Source organism: Pseudochaenichthys georgianus, chromosome 24 (genome assembly GCF_902827115.2).
Source record: "Pseudochaenichthys georgianus chromosome 24, fPseGeo1.2, whole genome shotgun sequence".
NCBI classification, from domain to species: Eukaryota; Metazoa; Chordata; class Actinopteri; order Perciformes; family Channichthyidae; genus Pseudochaenichthys; species Pseudochaenichthys georgianus.
Window position 1 is genome coordinate 25091741 of NC_047526.1, and position 23363 is coordinate 25115103.

At 43.4% G+C, this 23363-nt stretch overlaps 1 protein-coding gene across 1 annotated transcript in view; it reads left to right on the forward strand.

Annotated features, from left to right (window-relative positions):
* Positions 1-23363, forward strand: part of LOC117439537 (protein eva-1 homolog A) — a 79984-nt gene that overhangs the window by 29451 nt on the left and 27170 nt on the right. Inside the window, exon 5 of the mRNA XM_034075465.1 lies at positions 6787-6930. Coding sequence (XP_033931356.1) covers positions 6787-6930 — 144 coding nt within the window. The remainder of the gene's footprint in view (positions 1-6786; positions 6931-23363) is intronic.

Genomic DNA, 23363 nt, shown 5'->3' on the forward strand with positions numbered 1-23363 from the left:
AAAGGTCTTGTCTTGCTAATGTATTATACATATTAATGATTCAGGAGGAGCAGCATACCAGGCGTTATTATGCATCCAGCAGATGGAAAATGAAATGTTTTAATTGATGAGTTTTACTCGTCAGGGCTCGAGTACCTACACACCACACAGACAAATACAAACGCTGGCAGCCTCATAACTCCTGGCTTCATGAATTTCTTTAACTTGAGTGATATTGCCTCGAGATGCTGTTGTGGTTTGACACATTTTATAATTTCCTCTACAGCTTCTCAGTCACAGGGGCCTGGATGTCAACGGTTTACTCTTTCCCTCTGCGATTACTCATTGATCATTTTTACTTTTACAAACATATCACTATTTGGAATTTCTCCATCTTGTTATAAAAGCAAACTAAGATATATAAAAGCACCACTTAAACTCGTAGACACACACAAACATGCACACACACATTGCCAGAGGAAATGGGCTGGAATGTAGATCAGGTGTCTCTGTCATCTAAAGCGCAGAGTTTGGCCCGCAGAAAAGGGACAGTATTGAGTTCCCTCGAAGTGTGTGTGTGTGTGTGTGTGTGTGTGTGTGTGTGTGTGTGTGTGTGTGTGTGTGTGTGTGTGTGTGTGTGTGTGTGTGTGTGTGTGTGTGTGTGTGTGTGTGTGTGTGTGTGTGTGTGTGTGTGTGTGTGTGTGTGTGTGTGTGTGTGTGTGTGTGTGTGTGTGTGTGTGTGCACATGTGTGATTACTTGGGATATCCAGATGTACCCTCGCCCTTGTTTAGGGGAATGTTAATGACTCTAAGCTTGGATCCATGACAAGTATTAGCATAACCGTAGCTACCATGGTGGCCCTGGCCTCTGCTGGCCGGCTCATTTATTTGGCTTCCACCTTTTGTTTCGTTAATGTGTAGAGGGAAGTGTACACTGATGTTGTAAATAAGTAGCCCGAGCAGGTATAAGTTAACTGATGTGTGCCTGAAAAAAGGTGTGTTTTTAGTTGTGAAGGAAGTCTAAATTTGGGATTCTCAATTCCAACGATGCACCACGAACTTGCCCTGAAGTGTGTGTTTGTGTGTGTATGACAGAGGTGACACAAAGGGTCGAAAGTCTGACACAGGCGTCAGTCACCGGGTAATCAGAGACAGATATAAAGAAAGGCATTGTGTGGATGTGTCTGTGTGTGTATTCTATATGAGCATTGAGGACTGCTTTGAAGCAACCTCAGCCGGTCCTCCACTCGCAGGTGGACCAGGAATGTGCGACAGGTAGGTGAGTAAGGGCTGGCCTGAGATCTGGTTTCAGACTCAGGATTAAATACAGTAGCCGAGTTCTCCAAGCATTGATGGAAAATTGACTAATGTTACAGTTGTACAAAGGCCAGATTAGAGCAGAGGAGAAGTTGTGCTTACTGTCAAGTCTCATGTTAACCTTGTGTGTGTTTACAGGAACTCACATGTACACAAACGCCTTGTTGTTATCAACTCTGCCAAAGAGGGTTTTTTGTTTGTATACTGTCAGCAGGAGTACAGAGAAACAACTGGCCCTATTTTCATGGAAGAAGGAAGTTGTGCCTCTTTATATTTACCAGTGTATTCCGCATTAAGCGCTTTATTTTTCACTCACAAAAACAGCGTTGGCAGAGGTCTGCGTACTCTGAATGCCCTTCTATTATAGCGTGTTTCTCTATCTCTCTATCCCACACACATGCATACACACTCACACTCCCACTAACACCTCCTCAGGCTGTTCCAGACAGTCTAGTGGAGCCCTGGTGGGATTTCCCCTGTCAGCCTCCTCTTTGATGTGGCTCCCGTGTCACCAGGGTCAGGAAGCGAGGGTGTTTTGAGTGACAGTTCAGACACACACCGTTGATTACTTTTTAAATTGTCTTCCCTCTTTTTTGCCCGCCCGTCACAGTTTGTGTGCGGCCTCGCATGCGTGAGTGTGTGTTTGTGGATAGAATCATTTTGGGCTTAACGGTTTCATTATGCGTAAGTTTGTTTTGGACCTATTTTGATTTTGTGTCTCCGAACATGAGTGTTTGATTGCGCCAAAAAAGTTGGTTATAGTAATCTTCCTAAACCGCACCACTCTGTGTAACTCTCTACTGCCGGAGGTGGCTGCACCTGCCCAGTGAAATATGCTTAATGTTAGAAAGACATTACAGCGAGTAGCATCAGGAAATCATTATCGACGATTTATTTTCTGATATCCCTTCAAGCATTTTCCTGAAGTTCTGTTTCAGCCAAAGACTAGGGTTGCAATTAAACAGAAGATACCTGCCAAATAGAGTTGGGCTTTTCGACATTAATCGAAAAGAAAGTATCTTTTGGAGGAGGTTTTGACTCTTTTATAGCTTGTGAATTCTGCAATTCTCCACCATAGAGAGTTGAAGAGAGCCACTATCCGGTTGCGTGTTGAATCCAAAGCCCTTGACAAGTACAACAGACGAAACAAGTGCATACGCAGGCATGTGCGCACAGAAGTAAGACCTCTTTGATGTCGTCTGCTCCTTGGATTTTGGGGTGGGGTGAGAGTGGTGGAGTTGGACAGGTCTTGGCGGTGATGGAGAATCCTCAAAGCAAAGGGGCCTGCTTCAGCCCTCCTCTCTCATCTGCCCCATTACCATCACACACACCTCCTGACATCTAAATAGCCCCCCCATGCTTGGCATCCAGGGTCTCAGACCGCTTCTGTTCTTCTTCTTTGTTTTAAGGCCACTGCGCTTTCACTTTTGGGTTTCCTTTAGACACAGCTAATGTTTGAAACTGAGGCACGAGATGGCTGGTGTCTCATGTGATCACCGCAGCTTGTAAAAGCCCAACAGGCACAGCTGCTGGTCAGATGTAACACTTGGCTTTAAGAAGTCTGTTCCAGTTGTTAGGGTGAAGTCCGCTTCCGTGTAACCCTATCTGCGTTCTCTCTCACTTTGATGCAAACAGGACAGATAAGTAGCAGGGTGTTGGTGTGTTTTCAACTAGATTAGATACAATACGGTTCTGTGTGGTTTCAACCTGTCCTATAGTCCAGCTAAAGTAGAAGAGGATTTCAGTCAGTCAATTCTTTAATGCCAACTTTTTTACTGAACTTCTCTAGAACACCTGATGTTTGTATTACAGCTACCAAGAACATCAGTGTTTTTCAGGATAACAGATTCATGCTAGGTTTAAGGCATAATGTCACTGCTGTCTGGAATTCAGATCTGGTGTTTAAATATATGAAGCAACATGTTCTCATGTATAACACATAAGTGACTCTGATTGAAAAATAGCTTGCAAACACAGCTGAAAATAGTATTTGTATGTGTGTTGTGTTGGACACTAAGTATGAATATGCTCTGATCCTTCACTTCACTGTGTCACAGTGAAATTAAATCCTGCAAATACTACTTTCATAGTAAATGTGTGTGTGGGAGAGCCGTCTCAAGTTCATTAATGGCATTCACAGAAATCACTGCAGTGTGCAGGTCTGCTAGCCCTATCACAACATGTTAGTCACTTTTCTCTCAAAGAAAGACTTCCCACAACAGTCACTTAAGCCCACCTATCAAATGATACGTTTCTCAGGTGAGTCAGAGCGAGTGCTTTTTTTTGTTCTCCCATTGTCTTGGAAATTCCAGGGAAGGTGTGCGGGGGTGGAAAACCTGGAGGATTGTTATGAAGCGTAGCTGAGGGAGTTTTCTGGGAAAGGTTGCTGTGTGTGTCTGTGTTTATGTGTTTGCAGGTGTGTCGGGGGGGTTGTGTGTCTGGATGTGTGCTCAGTGGTGTTTTTGTTGGTCACAAGAGCTACTATTTGAAGATGTTATTGTCACGCTGTTGCCTTATGAAATGATAATATTATGTAAGAATAAGTCTGTGGAAACTGGACACGAGACAATTCTGACGATGTTTTCACGCAAGATGGATGTATAACGGATGACTGATGTGACAAACTGAGCTGAGCAGCCAAGTGGGGCTGCTGGTGCGGGGCAGCATATCAACACACACACATCAAAACATGCAAGATGGATAGAAGACATAAGCGGAGGATTTCACAATCTAGAAGTGCCCAGATTTAGCAGGTGTCAGTGACTTTTGACAAGCTGTGGGCGATCAACCACGGGTCATTTCAAGGAAGGTTTTTCGCTTTTTGTCTTGTTTCGTTTGCTGTGATCAGATATGAGGGAGAATAAGTGTGTGTTTGTCAATAAAGCTCCTCCCTTTCCATCAGTCACTGCTTCTTCTGACTGTGGACCTTCTCTTCTGAACCATAGGCCGGTCCTTGTTGGCCGCATGGAGGAAAGAGGGTGGCAGCACAGGCTCTGAGGTGGTTGGGGGGCAAAGGTTAGAGGTATGAGGGGTTATTCATGCTCTGTGTGTGTGAGGGAGAAGACTGTGTATGCTTGTCTGTCTGTATTAAAGTTGCTAATGAGAGCCAGAGGAGGTCAGACCCTGAGGAATGCTCTTTTAAACTGCAGAGAAATGTGTGTGTGTGTGTGTGTGTATGTGAGCACGGTTGGGCAAAGAATAAATATGTATGTGTGTCTCCTCCTCTTGTCTCTAGAAGTCTTTATCTATCCCAGAAACCCCCACCAGATCCTCCGCGGGCCCCCTGCTCAACTAATCACCCAGTCAGGGAATCAAAGCTGAAGCTAATGGGGGGGGGGGGGGGCTGTCAGTCAGAGGAAGTTTTTCAGCGTGGCACACCAGCTCAAACAAGCCCAGTATGAAGAGAAAAAAAGAGGGAGATTAAAGCACATCATTGTGCGGCAGCATTAGCACATAATCACTGATATAGATACTTACATACAGAGACACACACACACAAACATATCTGTACAAGTCATCGACACAAAGTTAATGGTTGAGAACGATAATAGATAAATGAGGCTACATCTTTTTAAGATCTGATATATCTTTGTCATGAAACGTGTCTAAATGGCATGAATTGATTTCGTGGCGGGATGCCTCGGTCTCAGTCGTCTCTCAGTCAGAGCTGCAGTGATTACAATCATTTGAGTCATTTCTTAAGAAAAAAGAAATGCCAAGCTTTTGCTGGTTCCTGTGAGGAATTGAGGAATCCTTTCTCATATATGACAGTGACATGAATTTGTTTCTGTTTTCGGGCTGTTGGTTTTCATCAGATGCAGTTCCTCTGACATGAGCAGAGGATGCTCAGCTAAGTGGGATAGTAACCCTATACATTTGCTATAAACATCTCTTGTACAGTTGTTCCACATATTCCATGGTGGAAATGGATGCAGGCACGTATTTGACTCGTTTCTACTGAACGAAAGCACTATGACGGGTGTGTCTGCGTGGGGAGAGGTGTATAAAAGAACAGCTGCCTTCAGTTCTTTGGAGACTTTCTGAGACGTGCAGCGGGGCACGTTCAAAGCACCAGGGAATAAAGTTCCCCGTCACATCCATCATAGTGCCAGCAGCATTACGGAAGTCTCCTCAAATCACTGAAGACTTTTAAGTTCGATATCCGTGAATCCAACCGGTTGTGTTCAAGTGACAGTGGGAACTGTCTAACCTTTGCCGTGTCTCTGACTGGTGATCCAGTTACACTCACTGGTTCCCACAGGATTCCCTACAAATTGCATCCTGGTTGGGAATTCCAGTGTGTCGGCTCCAGCTGGGGAGTGTCCGGTTGCCCCTTCGAACCGCGTCCGAGTGGACAGACGTTGATTCAGGTTCACATTCTTGAGAAGCTTTGATCTGGTTTTGCTGGAAATAAAGCGTGGTGGTTTGATTATGATTCTTAAAAGTCAATGAATTCCCAATGTTGATACTGTGCATGACCACTGGCTTGCCCTCTTTCGCTTCCATTTGCCCTTTGACCTGTACCATAATTCATTGTGGCCCTTGTGTGAGGAAACCCTTAACCAGCCGGGTCCCTCTACCTGTCTGGTCTCTGTCTCTCTCTCTCTCTCGGGCCCACCGGGGCAGACGGTGCGAGAGACCAGTGTCCACTTTCAAAGGCTCGACTCCTTGTGTTGTTTTTAGGGGTTGGATGGGCCTGTGAGAGGCATCCGTGTGGAACCACGGCCCATCCACATTCCCACAGGACTCAGCGGGAGGTTCTCTCCACGTCATTAGCGCTCCTCACATCTCAGTTACGAGAGTCACTAAAGTTCACGAGGTGGCATAAAAAATAGCGATTTCAGTAGTTAGTGTTGAAGTTTAGTTACAATAATTACGTGTCTTGTGTCTCTGGAAACACTTTCGCCTTGTAACGCTCACCATAAAAAACACACAATAACACTACACTTGTTATTAACCGATTGCCTTTTAAAACCTTTTATCAATCATTAGTGTCACAAAATTGCTGGTTCCAGCTTCTCAAGTTCTTGTTACTTTCTTCTTTATTTTATACAATGATGAAGTGAATATCTTTATCTCAATATCTCAAGTACGAGCACAGCGGGTCAGCATATCCTCCTCTGAAGTCCCGTTATTAATGAGGGAGAGGAAGGAAGTGAGAGTGGAAAAAGGAAACAGAAGAGCCTCATCTGTCCGGACAGAGGATGAGAGCTGCAGAACAAAGGGGAGCTGGCAGGTGCTTGTACGATGATGTATGAGAGACACATCCATTACTCTGTCTGGTCCTCACAAACACACATGTTTCTCTATGTGTGTCTAATAGCGCAGTAGACCGTAATTAGCACCAAATAACAGTGTTTAATATTAACCTTCCTAGAAAACATGATTTCACAAAAGAAGGATTTTACAACTAGGTCAACTGCATTACCTTCCATCGGTATGGATGTCTTAAAATAATGCATCACTTCCTGTTCTCCCTCTTCCCGTCAGACTGCCAGTCGTCTGTGGCTCTGCAGGTTCTGACCTCCCGCTGCCAGGGAAGGAAGAGCTGTCTGGTCCGAGCCTCCAGCAGAGACTTTGGAGACCCCTGTTACTCCGGCACCAGGAAGTACCTGAACGTCATCTACACCTGTGGTGAGTCCCAAACACCTTTCCTGAGGGCTTCACTTTCCTACCACCAGGGGGCGATGTCCACCCACTGATCAGCTTGACTTCAGTCCTGTCTATGACGTTATAGCTTTGTTTTTCAGAAGGACTTGCTCTGAAATAGGCACTGTTTTACTCAGAGAAGACGTATCTCTATAGGTATGAATATGATGCTATTGGGTGCAAACTTATAAATATGTTTCTACCAGTGGACAGTAAAGATTAATATAGGACCCCACTAACCCTTTCATGGTAGCCTTAGAAAAAACACTGCCGTAGCTATTACTATTATTAATTTGGTGTATGTGCTTTGTCATAAGCATGGATTTCGGGAGAGGGAACCATAATCACTTTGCAGACAATACATGAGTTCTTGTTTTTAGACAGGCGAAGCACTTTATTTAATTAGAGGGAGCTTCAAAGTCTCTAAACTTATTTTCACCCTCCAAAGTTTTGAGAAAGAAAATCAACTTTGGCGTCATATCTTCTGTTTTGAGCTTTTTGTCTGTGTGGTACAGGGAGAAGGATGGTCTTCCTTTTTATCTGTTCTCTGGCCCTGGGCTAATCCTGATCTGTCAAGGCTGTAATTCATTAACCACACACTTCCACACACACACACACACACACACACACACACACACACACACACACACACACACACACACACACACACACACACACACACACACACACACACACACACACACACACACACACACACACACACACACACACACACACACACACACACACACACACACACACACACACTTGCTATCCAGACATCTCCTGCCCCAGGAATTGATCAATCAGCACCGTGGCCTGGAGCCTTTCATTCCCACCTAAATTGCCAGCACACAGATCCAGATCCAAACGAGGGCAAATGTTACGCCTGGCATTACAATGTGATCTGATTCTAAGGCTTGGATTTGGTAAGATATGTGTCTGCTCCCACTGGGCCTGAAAGTGTTGCTTACGGGACTGTTCATTAATCCTGTGTGTGGATTGCATTTCCTGCTGTCTTTCTATAGCTCTTTTCGATGCTTGAATTTGCACATGGGCTGAGTTAAAATGCTCAAGTTCTGATCACACTTTATGGCTTATTTATTGTCGTTTTGAAGACCCCCCACCCTGAGTCCATTGTCTCCAGACGCTGTGTTTGTCAGATGTCTGTCGTCCATCCTTTATCTCAGCACACTGACCGCTCAGCTGCGTTTAAGGAGTCTTTGGCTCTGCCTGACCTCCCTTATCTGTCACTGATAACGCAACGTGCTCTCCCGACAGCTCTGGTGCCAAGTCGGTAAATGTGTTAGGTATGTAGGATGTGGGATGGTGTAAATGTTCAACATGGCGCTGTGAGGGGCTACAGAGATGGGCTTTCTGCGCTGCGGTGGGAGTGGAGAGGGCTGAACGTGAGTAAATCAGTCTAGCTGCTGTAGACGGGAAGTCACTGGTAGCTCCAGGGTCCAGCAGAGGGGTACTTTTGGGGGATCCTCTTTCATTGGTGGTCGAGTGTGTGTCGGATTGACCCCATTTGTGTCGGAGTAGGGGACGGAGGAAGTCTGTCTGCACATGATTGGTTGCATTTCTGTGCGGATTTGTATGCATGTGCAATGTTTTGTGACAACTAAAAAAATAGTACTTACCGATAGCACAAGATGTATGCTATCACTCAACATTTGAAGTATTCAAAGATGGACCCCCCTCAGCCGATCCAAGGTAAAACTAAAGGAGGGGTATCTTATCATGCATTTGGTATTATGTCTTCATTAGGCACTTGATCCTCTGCTGATTTAAGTGTGCAAAACAACACCAATTATTTATACAATTTCCAAATTCATTGCAGGTTTTTACCTGAACTCATCTTGAGGAAACAACTTTTGCAACTTTTCTTCACAGAGTTCCTCAGCAGAGCTTGAAGGTCCCCAGCAGTCAGTCTGCCCAGCAGCATCAAACTGACCTGGACTCCATATTCATGGTGTGTACATAGAAGCAGAGCTACTCCTGCTGACTCCAGCGGCCACACTCAGTGAAGCAGCATGCTGATCCAGAGTCCAGGCTGCAGTCTGCAGTCTCATTATCTTGTAGAGCAGGGGTGTCAAACTCAAGGCCCGGGGGCCACATTCGGCCCGCGACTTCATTTTATGTGGCCCCACAAGAGCTTGCAAAGAATATAATATGTTTATTATACGGTTACATGCTACAGAAGCACGTTGCCCATAAACTACATGTCCCACAATGCATCTCAAATATGACTTTTTTCTCAGAATTTGCCTTTTTTTCTTCAAAATATGCATTTTTTCATAGAATTCCTTTTTCTCAGAATTAGATTTTTATTTCAAAATGTCACTTCTATTTATTTTTTCTCCAGAATTTGGCTTTTCTTTTTAAATCATTTTGGGACATACGCACTGAAGAGACTTGCCCAAGACTTCTGCTTTCAGATGTAGTTAATTATGAAGTTATTACCCTATCCGATGATAATCCAATGCAGAGGCAATGATGTAATATAATAAATTATTTTATATTTATGAAATACTTATATATGTATTTTTATATAGTCTTAAAGTTACAACCGGCCCTTTGAGTGCAACCATAATGCTGATGTGGCCCGCGATGAAATTTAGTTTGACACCCCTGTTGTAGAGGAATTTGAGAGCAATATTTCTTTTCTTTTCAAAAACTGCTTGAATGTGCGTTTATGAATTTCTATACAACTAAATAGGTTAGCATCAACCACTCTGCCATAACCCACTTAAACTGTTCACTGTCCCCGTTTTAGTGCTATACTTGTAGGGGCCTGCCAAAAGTTAAATAACTTAAGTAACAGTGTTTTATGAGTGTATGTGTGTCTCGGTTGATGTGTGGGTTAGAGTACACGTTTGATTCACATTATGGACTGGAAATCGGCCTTGGCTTGGCTGTGATTTATAAAGCCATCAACCATCCGAGCTCCAGCTTCTTCCTCACACAGCCCCAGGGGTGGACTCGCTCCTGAGCAATAACACAGCAGTAAATGGGCCGGAACCAGCCATCAGTCTCTCTGCAGATCACACACACTCCGCACAGCCGCCACTGTCAGGCTCCATTTACATCCTCTCCCCCTGGAGAAAGTCCCGATGGTTTGTTTGTGAAAAAAAAGTACTTCACGAGTCCGATCACCGCTGTAAATATTGATTATTGAAGATGAAGTCTTGTAGCATTGAGTTCTGTCTTGCAAATTATGAATAGCCCTAACTTAGAAATATTTACTCTCGGTGCAACTGCTGGAGATTGATGAATGAGTCTGCTCGGGGCACTTTCTTCAAAAAGCAAGTTTCCACTACGGTCCCTTTGAAGTTTCTTTCTTGTAATGCTGTGATTGTTACTTTGTCAGGGTTTGACCTACAGCTTTTGAAGCAGCAGGAATGAAAATGAATCCATCTGTATGTTAAGTCAAGTTCTGGCTGCATGAAGTGTAAGCTTGTCTTGGTCCTATTTATACAGCTTGCTCAACCAGAGCTCTGCAGCCCAACAGCATCATCCTTCCTCTGCGTTGTCAGAGCAGAGACACAGCCTGAGGCTTCTGTGTGTCTGTCTTTGAACAACAGCATTAACTTCATTCCACATGATGTGATTTATTGGTTCACGCCGATCAAATCTGAGAAATAATCGTTCTCTCCTGGCTGCGTCAGAGCGCAGTCCTTTTCCTCCCTGGAGAAGTATAAAAGCTTCAGACTTTATATCAAACTCCCCTCCATGGCTCCCCCTCCAGTGTTCAGTGTGGTGTAATGGATCACCCTGAACGAGCCACACGGCCGCTGTTGAACCATGCAGAGCAGACTTTCAGGGGGGATAAGAGGTTATGGAAAGCCTAATGAACGGGTCGAATTTCTGAGGAGGAAATGGATTAATTGCGGCACTTAGCAACTGGTTAACATGGGGTCTGGGTTTGGAGGGGGCGGGGCTTACTGGATGAGGCAACTCAGGCATTTCCAACCCGGGGGTATTTTGAAACCTCAAGATGACTAAACAAATCCTAAGGACAATCAGTCCATTATTATCCTAAATGTGTTTTCTTCCACTATGACTTCCACCTTTATGGCTTTTGGACCGGATGCAAAAACGAATTTATGCAGCAGATGTTTTACTTTCTAACTCATCAGCAAAGTAGGGATGTTCACGTTTTAGAAATAAATTGCCCTCTTTAAAGCTTCAAAGTTGATGACAGGACAAAATGGACATAAATTACAAAAATATATTTTTTTATATTATCTTGTGAACCCTATATGTATTCCTGAGACTTCAGGGATGTTTTGTATCTATGTAAGCCTTGTAAATAAAACAAAACACCGGTGATATGTTTTTTAATAACAGACTCATAGGTCTTTTAGAAAATGAGGAAAATATTCACTTTTAACACATTTAAGATGGCGACTTTGCTAGTAATTCTGGGCCTTTTTGGTTTACCTGGTTTCAATATCCACACAAAACTCTTACTTAAGTACATACAACATAAATATGCTGATACTATAAAATTACAAGTTGCCGAAAGTCACTTTTTGAAATGTTCTAAAGTAACAAAAGTGGGTTTTCCTCTATTGTCCGGCAGGACTTACTGCAATTAAATGTCCATGTTATGCTTTCACCACTTATAGGATAGTGCAGGAGCTGCTAACTGCAGGGACTGAAAGAGGTGTGGTCAGTGGAGGAGCTGCTGGGGTTTTTAATGGACACAATCCGAGTGGTGGAGGCTCTGGAGCTGCATGTGGCTCAGGGGGGAGCTGATTTAGATGTCACAGGGGAAGATCGAGGAAGATAAATATGTAATTCACAAGCTTTAGGGTTAGGTTTATCCCAATTGGTAATGCAGACAAACACACACACACACACACACACACACACACACACACACACACACACACACACACACACACACACACACACACACACACACACACACACACACACACACACACACACACATATACATGCACAAAGATACTTGAGGTGCACATGTGGCCGCTGCAAGCCACACACTCCTCCGGCTCCCCTGCGCACAGTCATGTCAGCAGAGGAGACTGTGGGAAGATGTTTGTTTTGGCCCGGTTGTGAGGAACGCAGCCCGTGCAGGCAGAAACTGCTGCTGTTGGCCGTTCTCCTTTATATCTAACCCTAGAGCTGCAGGGCTGAAGGAAAACACATATAGACTGTGGACACTGAAGCAAATTACCACATGTTATTGTATCTATCATGTCAACACACATACAGGTTTGCAACCAGAAAATGATATCAATTCAAATGTTTTAATATTCATATATACTCATAGATGTATTTAGTTCATTATGAAGTATATTCTGAAACAAATGTAAAGAAAACCTTTGCTTTGCCCTTTCGCTATCGCCTGTTTTCCCTGTTTATCTTTGACATCAACTAATCTATAACACAAACTAAAATAAATGTAATTTTAACTAATTAAATGTAGATAAACTCTTGATTCATGCATGAATACAAATGTTCAGGGTTTATAAGATTGTATTTGATTTAACTTCCTAAAAACGACAGCTTATTCTAAGGTTATTCACATTTCTCAAATCAAAGAAAACACAGTTACCAAAGTATGTATGATTCACTTATTATTTATTTTACTCAGGACGGAGGATTTTCCTATTAGTTTCCATGTGTTCTGTCCCTGACTCCAGAGAGCATCTTTTGATAACAGTGTGATTTAAGAAACCCAAACAAAACGCTTTGTTTCCATTCTAAAGCACAGTTGCCGGTATGGCTGGTTATTCCTTTACTTGTTACTATGTTTCTTGGCAAGCTTTAATTTAACTTGTCAGCGCTGATTGATGTGATTACGTACAACTGATCATCAACTTGTGATTTTATTGTCAACTTGATGAAGCTCTCCGGAAACAACAGTTTAAAAAAGTGCAGAAGCGAGCATGTGAGTGCTGATGTGGCTCCTGTGAGTCTGTCACTGAACAAAGTACATGTGTTCTGTCTTGATGCCAGCATTGTCGATTGTGTTGGCTGTAATATGTTGAAGCTTGTTAGTTTGAGAAATAATAATTCCTTGAGTATGTCCTCACCTGAGTGTTCAGCCAGATGAGGTGTTGTGTACAACAAAGGGCCAAATTGAATTGTGTAAAGTAGAAAATGGACTTACTTAACCCTAAAATACTTCAGGGGTTACGTCAGACTCTCCTTCATCTCTTCCCCGAGTGGGTGTTTTATTCGAGTAAAACGAACCAAGAGCCAGGGAAAGGTGTTTTTAAGAGAAGTCTTTGACCCAAGTGTGATCCGTAGTGTGTCTGATATCAACGAGTGGAGAGGCAAGCGGAAAGGAATGAAGTGGCCCCTCTGAACGGACCCTCGTAACACCAAGCTGACTCTGCAGAAAACCTGGAATAACAGCCGCAGCTGGCACTCTCAGGAACACCGCTGCACGAAAGCACCGAGCATGTGACCTCAGCTGTCCCGTGTGTGTCGGTGCGTTGCGTTAATTGTGTTAATGGTTTTCGTCCAATGCCCATAAAAGGTATAAAGTTAGATTGGTAGCGTATAACATCCTCTCTAAAGTCTCTAAAGTAACTGGAAGCTGAAGCAGGGTGTGGTCTCTTTGGAGCCGGACGAACATGGAGGGAGCTTTTTTGGCGGGAACACACTGTTGCCGTGGTGTTTTGCTGACAGAGGTTGTGCTCTGCCAGCATGTTCAGTCAGCTGATGTCTGGCCCAGCACCGTGTCCCTTCCACTCACATTAGCTGCTCTCTGCTCACGAGCAACATGTAGCACCACACACACACACACACACACACACACACACACCACACACACACACACACACACACACACACACACACACACACACACACACACACACACACGCACACACACACACGCACACACGCACGCACGCACGCACACACACACACACACCACACACACAGTGGTTGAAACATGTGGTTAAATCACATTGAATTCAGCCAGTTTCTCTCCTTCAAACACATGGCTATCCGCGGTGTGGTCATACATTACAAATCTGGTTTAATACGCAAGCATTGTGGTCAGTGGCCCTGAGGGAAAGTATGTAAGATGGTTAATCAGATTACAACGCCTTTTAAACCAAATGGACAAGGTGTTTAATTCCCTTTTAAGTTCTCACAGCTTCCCCGACTTGTTCCCCTTTTTTGCTCTCTTATCTTTTGCACATTTTTGGCTTATGCTGGCTTGGTTTCTGCTGGTTTACTCTGTCCCCTTCAATGTTCTCCTTTTCTTTGTCCATATCCCCCTCCCAACCTGCAAGCCCTCTGCCTTTCATCTCATCTGTCTTCCTTGTTTTCCTTCTGTCTACTTTCTGTCCACTATTTCCGACCGCGCAGACTCGAGGTTAGAGCTGGAAGCAGACTGGTTCCTGTCCCTGACTATCAGGGCGGAAATATGAGTTTGCTCATTGGGATTGATTTAGTTACGCAGGTATTATTTCATAGTGCCTTTAAGCAATCTAATAGACTGCTAAAAGCTTCCCAAGTTGCTCAGAGCCCATCACACAGGGTTCTTAATGCTGGCAGTGCCCTAATATAGCTGTATGTAACACAGCCAGCTGCTGCTGTAAAACAGTGTTCTTACCAAAATAGATCATTCAGTTATTTAAAACAGAATTTAATCCTTTAATCAGGGCTTTATTTGATATAATAAAGTTCAAATGTATCTAAATCTGTTCAAAGAAAAAGTTTATCAGCCACTTATGTACATAAGTGGCTGATAAACTTTTTCTTTTTTAGTTTCTAAAGATTAAAGACTTCAATTTCTTAAAAGCATAAAAAAAGAATAAGCGAGAGTTTGAATGTTGTTATTTTTCGTTTGGAAACCATGCACTCTAACCAAAAGGACCATTATAGTTTCTGTGGTGCTTATAAAGTGTCTATCATGTGAACGGTTCAGACTTAAGCAACAACTAAATTCCTTACTGTAAAAACGTTCTAAATCACAGTAAAACACGTGTTGTAACTTCTTATTTAGACACTTTATTCATAATTTTGCCTGTTAGTATAAAAAAACGTCCGCAAATCCTTGTATCTTGTTACATACGCATGACTAATGTGAGTTAAAAAAGTGTTCTCGTTGCTCCCCCCTGCCTGTGCTGCAGTGTTCTGTATCCATTGTGATTCACTATGTGTTGCGTTATGGTACAAAACCTTTAAAGAGTCCCTTGGACATGAAAACTGGATTGTTTGCCAGCCAGACACTTTGATTCCACTATCTACAGCCTGCTTAGTAAACATGGGGAAGCGGCAGCAGAGCGCTGTACTGATACAGACAGATAAGACAGGTGACTGCAGCGTGATCTGTCGGATCAGAGCCAACTCAGGGCCGCTGAGTGTGAGTAACTCCATTCTGATTAACTCCAGTCTAACCTCAGAGGCTCTGTGGACAAATGTCAACATGTGCATCATCACCGGCACGATACACGATTATATCAAGTGTATCAAGTTTGTATAATGTGGAACAATGATTGAATCAATGAGATTGAGTGGTGCAACGGAACTGAGTACATTTCCTCAAGTAGAAGATATTGTGTTTATATGTAATGCTACGTTCTACTTTTATTCCTTTACATTCAGAGAAAACTACTATTTACTCCACTATATTGATTAAAACGTATAGTCGTATTGCAAAAATAAATACTGTATAAAAACATGATTACTTTATAGAATTTGACACGTGTTAAAAAAAAATCCCAATTCAGAGAGTATCATTGTTCTTAAGTATAGATGTGCAAGTGCTGATAATACAAATGTATGATAGTTTGATACTTTAAGTGGCCCCTTTCAGCATAACGAGTAATCGTGATACTCAACTCCTTCTGCAAATACTACTTTTCAATGCAAGGGTTGTACTTTTTGTGTTGCTGCTTTCACTGAGGGAAACTGGTTGAATCCTAAATGTGCTCGTTTGGATCTAGTATTGGATTGTTAAATGTATAATTATGAATGGTTAAATGATGTTTTTGTTCTGTCTGTTTGTACAGTATGTGCTGCAGTAATGTCTGACTTGCAGAAATGCTCAGTTGTTAGATTTCCTTCCTTCTTTTGCTCCACTCTCTTCTCCCCGTTGTGCAGACGGTCTCATGACCCTGTGGATGATCCATGTCTGCCTGGCTCAATACTGACCGCTCACTTCTACCTGACCACTGTGGCACTTCTGTGGAGGCGTTATGTCTCATTAGCACTGACCTGTATGGGAGTGGGACGCAGAGGGCCTCCCTGATGATCATGTTGGGGTCTGTCGCTCCGCTGCCGCTCGTCAAAGCCACTTATGTCCCTGTAACTGTTCCAGCCCCCAACATATCAAGCGCTTTCCAGAGCGGAGGAATGTTCTGCGTTTGGCTTTAGGCTGTTTGTCCACTTTAGAATGGCAGGATAATAGGAGCATGCAGTCAAGTTAACATCCACTCAGTCACATGTTTGCACACAAACACATGTATACGCATGTACAAACATAAATACACACAATAAAGCAAGCATAAGTAGATTATACAGTACATGCACAAACTGAATGCACAAACAAACACAAACATCTCCCCCCCCCGGCCTGTGGTTTCTTTACTTGGCCTGTTTTCCCAAATGAGCAACTGCTTCTTTGTTGGTCTGAAAACTGCAAAATAAGCAAAGCTCTGCAACACGACTCGCTGCCAAGTGTGTTGGCTTCACAGCGTCGTAAACTGCTGTTGCCGTGTCACTCTGCGCTCACGGCAACAACGACTCTCGGCTCATTTTGGTTATCCATCGTTCTTGTTTTCGTCTGTATGTAGAGTGTGTGGGGGGTGTAGGGGGCAGACTAATGCTTTCCAGTCTGTGGCTGGTTTCAGTTTTCCTCCTGCGGTGGACGAGGGCAGAGGGAGAGAGGAAGGGAGAGAGGGGAGAGTTAGCGTGTGTGTGTGTGGAGGGGCAGTGTAGGGGGTGGGAACCAAGTGGACAATTCCCAGGGTGTCTTGAGCTAGAATTATAGTTCTGCAGGATACATTTAAAGGTCTCTGTGGATCCATGCAGAGAACTGAGTAACTGTAGGTCTCAGAGGCTTGCAGAGGAGTCAACGTGCACACCTCATAAAACAGTTTCAGCTTTATCCACAATGACATGTCGTAAACAACAACAGTAGCCAGGGGCAATGTATATAAAAACGCAAGAGGCCGTTCTCATTTCATTTAAGCAGCTTTCTTGATTTTTCAAGAGGACATTAAGCCAAAGCACCATTTTGTTTCATGTATTAGTAGTATACATGAATTATTTTTCACATTTTGATTTGAGTCAATGCAATAGTTCAATTCAAGTCGCCCTGTGTGGTTTTGATCTCTCACAGCACGCACGACACCAAGGAAGCACGCACATGTTGAAACTTAATACACCTTCATGATGATGTTTCACAGCCTGCCAAATAGTACCAAGATATATAGCAACAAGGCAAGAAAGGCAGGGGATAATAAGACAGCAAGCTAGCAAACATGGATCTAAATGATTCGTTATTAAAAAAGTGTTGAAAAAAACGGATTAATGTATGTTTTTTGAAAATGGGAAAGGGTTAGAATATGAAACGTTTGTATAAAGGATCATTTTTGCCTATTTCTATCAAAATGGTAACAAAGAAAAAGCACATTCTTCAAGCAAACTTAAAATCGGAGACAATGACATTGTGTACAAACATCTAAATGTCTTCCAATAAAGGTTATGAAGGAAACAATGACAAACTCCCCAAATCTGTGTCCGACATTCTGATTGGTTCTTCCAAGGAAATCAAAGTGGTAACCCACATCCACACGATACAACATAAATAACAAATGTCTATACTTTTATCCATTTCACATTAAAGTACATTTTCTGGTTAATTAACCTAGAAAAAATTGTTTAAAAATGTAAAAAAACATACAAGTATAAAACCCAACATTATAACTAATAAAGTCCTTATTTAACTAGACATAATATAGGAACCATTTTATAAACTGTGTCTCAACACTTTGGACAGATTTATATGTTGAACTCTCATATATCGGGTCATGCAGCCCCTCTGACTGTATGCATGCAGCCGCGAGGAGCAGTGCTCCGGCCCTTTACGCTCCACAGTCCCAGATCACCAATCTGAGCTGAATGAAATACACAGGTCATTTCCTGGAGCTGCACGTTGACTCTTTCCCTCCCTTCCTCCCTCCCTTCCTCCCTCTCTCTCTCACACACACTCATGCTACACTCATAGCCCCCTCCCCTCCTCCTCCTCCCCTCCCTCTCTACCTCTCTGTGACTGCTCACTCACACAGCAGTGGGCTGTGTAGGTAGACACTACATGTCCCTGCTCCTGCCTCTCTTTCTCCCTCTTTCTCTCCCTCCCTCCCTCACCACTCCGTTCTCTCTCCCTCGCTCTCTCCTGCTGTCACATTCCAGTTGTCTAAAGCCGGGTTTAACTTTCTCTCTGCCTGAGAGCAGGAAGGAAGGGAAAACTTAAAGAGGAGAAGCATTAGAAGAGCCTTATTCTCTCTGGATGGGAAGAAGAAAAGAAGAGGAAACTCTTTACAAACTGTTAGGCTTGAAAAGGAGGAGACCTTTTTAAAGAGGTTATCCTTTTTGTTTACTCCCTCCCTCCTTCTTTCTTTTCCTTTTTTGGACTGTGCTCTCTCATGGTTGTATCCACAGTGGACTATTCACGTGAACGCTTGTTTTGACGGTAAAGCCAGTCGCAGCTCTCCTGGCGGGACGAAGAGGAGGAGGAGGAGGAGGAGGAGGAGGAGGGGGCAGTGTTTGACAAGACAGAAACAAACACCCGCTCGGGGAGAAAGTTACTGCCTGGACTCTCGGAGGATTTTCCATTCAGCAATGAGTGTGTAAGTGTCACCTCGTCATATGCCTGGATACGTATTTAAATCTCCCTGCTGTAATCTGGCTTATTTTTGTTCTGTGCTGAAGTTGTTTGAGTTTCTTGAGAAGTGGGGCCAACTCTCCTGTTGTCCGTCCTAATTGCTTTACACTTTGAATAGTTTAAAATAATGTCTCTGAATATTTAATTCACCTCTAAGACTGTTTTTACCTGTTGTTGTTGTTGTGGAGTTGAAATGCCTCACCTTGCGCTGCCCTGAGGAATGTCTCGCTGTTTTGATCCCACGCTGTTTGGGACATGAGAGCGTATGAGAGGGTAAGTTGGTGCGAGTACCTATTATTTGGAAGATGGAGTATGTGTGAAACATGAAGAAACATGTGTTGAGAGGGAGAAGTGGACCACACACTGACAGGGAACTGTAGGTGTCACGTGTGGACAGATGACATCGTGAGATCACCTAGATACAGTGTGCACAAAACAAGACTGATACCTGACAACACCCCACTCTGTCTCGGTACCTTTACCTGTGTGTGTGTGTGTGTGTGTGTGTGTGTGTGTGTGTGTGTGTGTGTGTGTGTGTGTGTGTGTGTGTGTGTGTGTGTGTGTGTGTGTGTGTGTGTGTGTGTGTGTGTGTGTGTGTGTGTGTGTGTGTGTGTGTGTGTGTGTGTGTGTGTGTGTGTGTGTGTGTGTGTGTGTGTGTGTGTGTGTGTGTGTGTGTGTGTGTGTGTGTGTGTGTGTGTTTCCATACATGGTCATTGTTTTTTCCTAATGGGCCAGAGAGCAGGCTGTGCTGGCAGGAGATTGACTTCACTGTAATTAAGCACCGGGTGCTTAATACAGTAAAACCAACAGGGGCAGCGAGGCGGTCACACAGTGAAAATACTGCTGCTGATTCAGAGCAGGAAGCAGCTTTCCATCATCCGTTAATCTGATGATTATTTCCCTCATTCATTAATCAATCTAATGGTCCACGAAATGATGAACAATTATGAAAAAGTGTTGATTTTCCAGGCCTGAGGTGATGTCTTAAGATCTCTGTGTGTTTCCCATCACCACTCCAAAACCATATTCAGTTAATTATACAAAAAAGAAAATGTGTTTAGCTTTTTGCTTAAACAAATATTACATTTTTTAAATAGCTGTACATTCGTTTGACTCATCAATTAAGTGACCAATCATTTCAGCATTTACCCTTCTTGATTATTTGTGGTCTTAAAGGTGGAGAGTAATTGATAGTGGATGATATCATTTAATCTATATCACAAATAATTGTTGCATTATCTGTATCAACAATGTTTTAATATAACTGTCCCTACCACACCTCCTCCTGTCTTACATGTTATGTTTCTCTGGATTATAACTGTCAAAATTAAAATGAATAACAACATTTAGTTGATCAAATATCATGAACAGATTTGGTGATTTAATGAATTCAGTTTGTTTTTTTATGCAAACCTTCAAACTTAGCTTAAGCAAGATTATCAGCATTCATCATCCGTCAGTAAAACCCAGCAGCATCTGGTGCTGAATATAAAACCCTGTTCAGTGTTTAATCCACATGCACAATTGAAGCAACGCCCAGCTTTTCAACACGTGTTTTTCCACAGAGGCTTGCCCTCAGCTCAATCCAACTGGCGGCTTTGCTCCCGGCGGTGCGAGCTCACCACCTCTGCACACGTCACCCCTCGTAAACAGGACGTAGGAACCAGGAGAGCCGCTTACACCAGACAATGGCACACTCAGTTCCTGGGCTCCAAAATGACATTTGGCTTCCAAATGGTTGTGTGTGTGTTGTGAACAGAGGTGGGAAGTAGTGGAGTACAAATACTTTGTTACTGTACTTAAGTTCATCTTTCTGGTATCAGTACTTTACTCCACTACTTATTTTTCCAACGGCTTTTTACTTTTTCTTCTTACATTTTTAACACAAATACCTGTACTTTCTACTTCTTACATTTTCAAAACAGGTGTGTTACTCTGCGTTTGGTGGTGTGATCATTATTATTTAGAGTCATCGCGTGCCTCGATCCGTGTATCCATCATTTCCTGGTCTTCTCTAAAGAAGAGGGACCAATGAGAACTTTGTCATTTTGCCGTTGTTCAGCATGGAAACATTCATTAGCAAACAATTACATTATTGGTATATTAATATAACGTGAGGTCAGTTACTCTATACAAAAGTTGGTAGTTATGGGTACTTTTTACTTAAGTACATTTCGAAGCCCATACTTCTTTACTTTTACTTGAGTAAAGAAGTTGAGTCAATACTTCTACCTTTACCAGAGTATTTTTAAACCTGCGTATCTGTACTTCTACTTGAGTAAAGGATGTACTTTTGCCATCTCTGGTTGTGAACATGTGTTACAGTAGGTGTGTGCTCCTGCCTGCCTGTTAGTTAGACTGTAAGTGTGTGAGACTGTAAGTGTGTGAGCCTGTGAGTGTGCGCCTGCCTACACACCTACCCAGGTTTCCCCCTGATTGACACGTAGTCGTTTCGCTGTAGTTCACAGTGCCGGCCCGGTCCCTCCCAAACCACAAGGGACTCTTTGTTTGTAATTTATGAATTAGTGTGGAGTTTGGGTTACGAGGAGGCCGGAGGCTGACGGCACGGGAACGGGGATAAACCGAGCCCGCTCCAGCATCATTTTGATTAGCGGGATGTTTAGATTTCTAGATAGATTTCTGTTTATTATTCCAGATTAGCAGTGTGGAAGTCCTCTGGAGATGAAGGAAGAGATTGGGATGACAGTAGGAATGATTTCTGGGGAAGATGAATAGGCGTCTGTTCTCTCTTTTCCCCCACACACCGAGATGTTTGACAATTCTGTGATAATCTGTGTTAATCTATATATCCGGCCATCAGATAAAGCCGGCTTCTCAGTTGTGAAAACAGAACGTTCAGAAAGTCAGACCGTCTCATTTTTATAACTTGCTATCCCACCTCTCTGCCATCCATTGGCTTCCTTTTGCCATTTTTCATCAAGTGGTTTTATTTACTTTGTCTAGTCTGAATGGAACCTGGCGCTGTTCTAAGCTCTGGCCGGGTTCTCTCACAGAAAAGCGAAGCCCTCTTTCCTTTCCAACCCCCATCTTTTTTCTCTACCCTTGATTTGATTTGTATCCTTTTCTTCTCTGTTCTCTGTTTTTGAAACTCAGCAGGCATTCCTAATGGCTTCAACTCTCCTAGAGGGCTGTTTTCTTTTTTTTCCTTCCTTCCTACTGCCCTTCCTTCCCTCCTTCCTTCCGTGCTTCCTTCCAAGTCCTACTCCGAGAAAATATATTTTGAAGTGTATGTGGAGGCGTCGGGTTCTCCTGATAGACAAAGCAGATGTGGCCCCCCCCAAAATAACTTTCTGGCATTCTTCAGGACCAACATGCAGCTGCTTGCAGGGGGTGCCGGGGTTCTCCTGTGCCCCATATCTCACCCTGCACTCCCCCCACCACTACTTCAGTAATACCTATTCATCCTCATACCATTATCTCTATGGCCGTGCCCCCAGTTTGCCCCCTCAAGTCATAGCTGCTGTCTGAATTATTATACACCACAAATCTCTGTTAACAAGCTGACTTTAACACACCATAGTTCTGCATCCAAGGAGCTCTTTACTTTATGGTTCATCTACAAGAACATTTCCTTTACTTTTGGGCCAATTCTTTGTACTTTGAAAGCGGTTTTTTTCAATCTGTCTTCCCCTGGAGGAGCAGTGTTTTATCACTCCTCTGATGTCTGTGTTATTGCCTGGACTGGTCCTGGATGGAGGGATTTGAAGCCTCATAGCTGTGGGGAGTCGTTCATCTCTCAGTGAGATTGTGGGGGTAAGTCCCCTGGATCCTGCTAGATTTAGAAAGGTCAGCGAGGTGGGAGAGGGAAAACACGGCTGAGGGTTGTTCACATGGGAGCACACACAGATTTGAACACCTGAGGATGCCAAACACACACTCGCATAGTAGTGCTGCTGGGAGGAAACATATGCTTTGAATGTATCCTTGTTCATTTTGTTTGATGTTGAACCTCTTAAATGGCTTTATTAAGCGGCCACTCTGCCTTTTTAGTTGCCCCTTAATAAGCCAAGCTCACCCAAGGACAATTAATGTTCTCTCCAGGGCACCGAAGTTGAAGGACGAGTGTGTGTGTGTGTGTGTGTGTGTGTGTGTGTGTGTGTGTGTGTGTGTGTGTGTGTGTGTGTGTGTGTGTGTGTGTGTGTGTGTGTGTGTGTGTGTGTGTGTGTGTGTGTGTGTGTGTGTGTGTGTGTGTGTGTGTGTGTGTGTGTGTGTGTGTGTGTGTGTGTGTGTGTGTGTGTGTGTGTGTGTGTGTGTGTGTGTGTGTCAGTTTTCCTGGATGATGTGCTGGCCATAGAGGAACATTCACCGAGCATTGCACCATGAGGAGAGTAGAAAAGGGACAGTGTTGAGATGCTACGGCCATGTTTGTGTGTACCAGACGTAGGTCAAAAAGATGGATGGTGGTTGACGCGGTGACGTGTACTGACAGTTTGGACAGTTTGAGAGTCAGCGAAAGGGTAAACTCTTTTCTGACAGCTGCTCTAACTACAAACATCGTGTCTGTAAACAT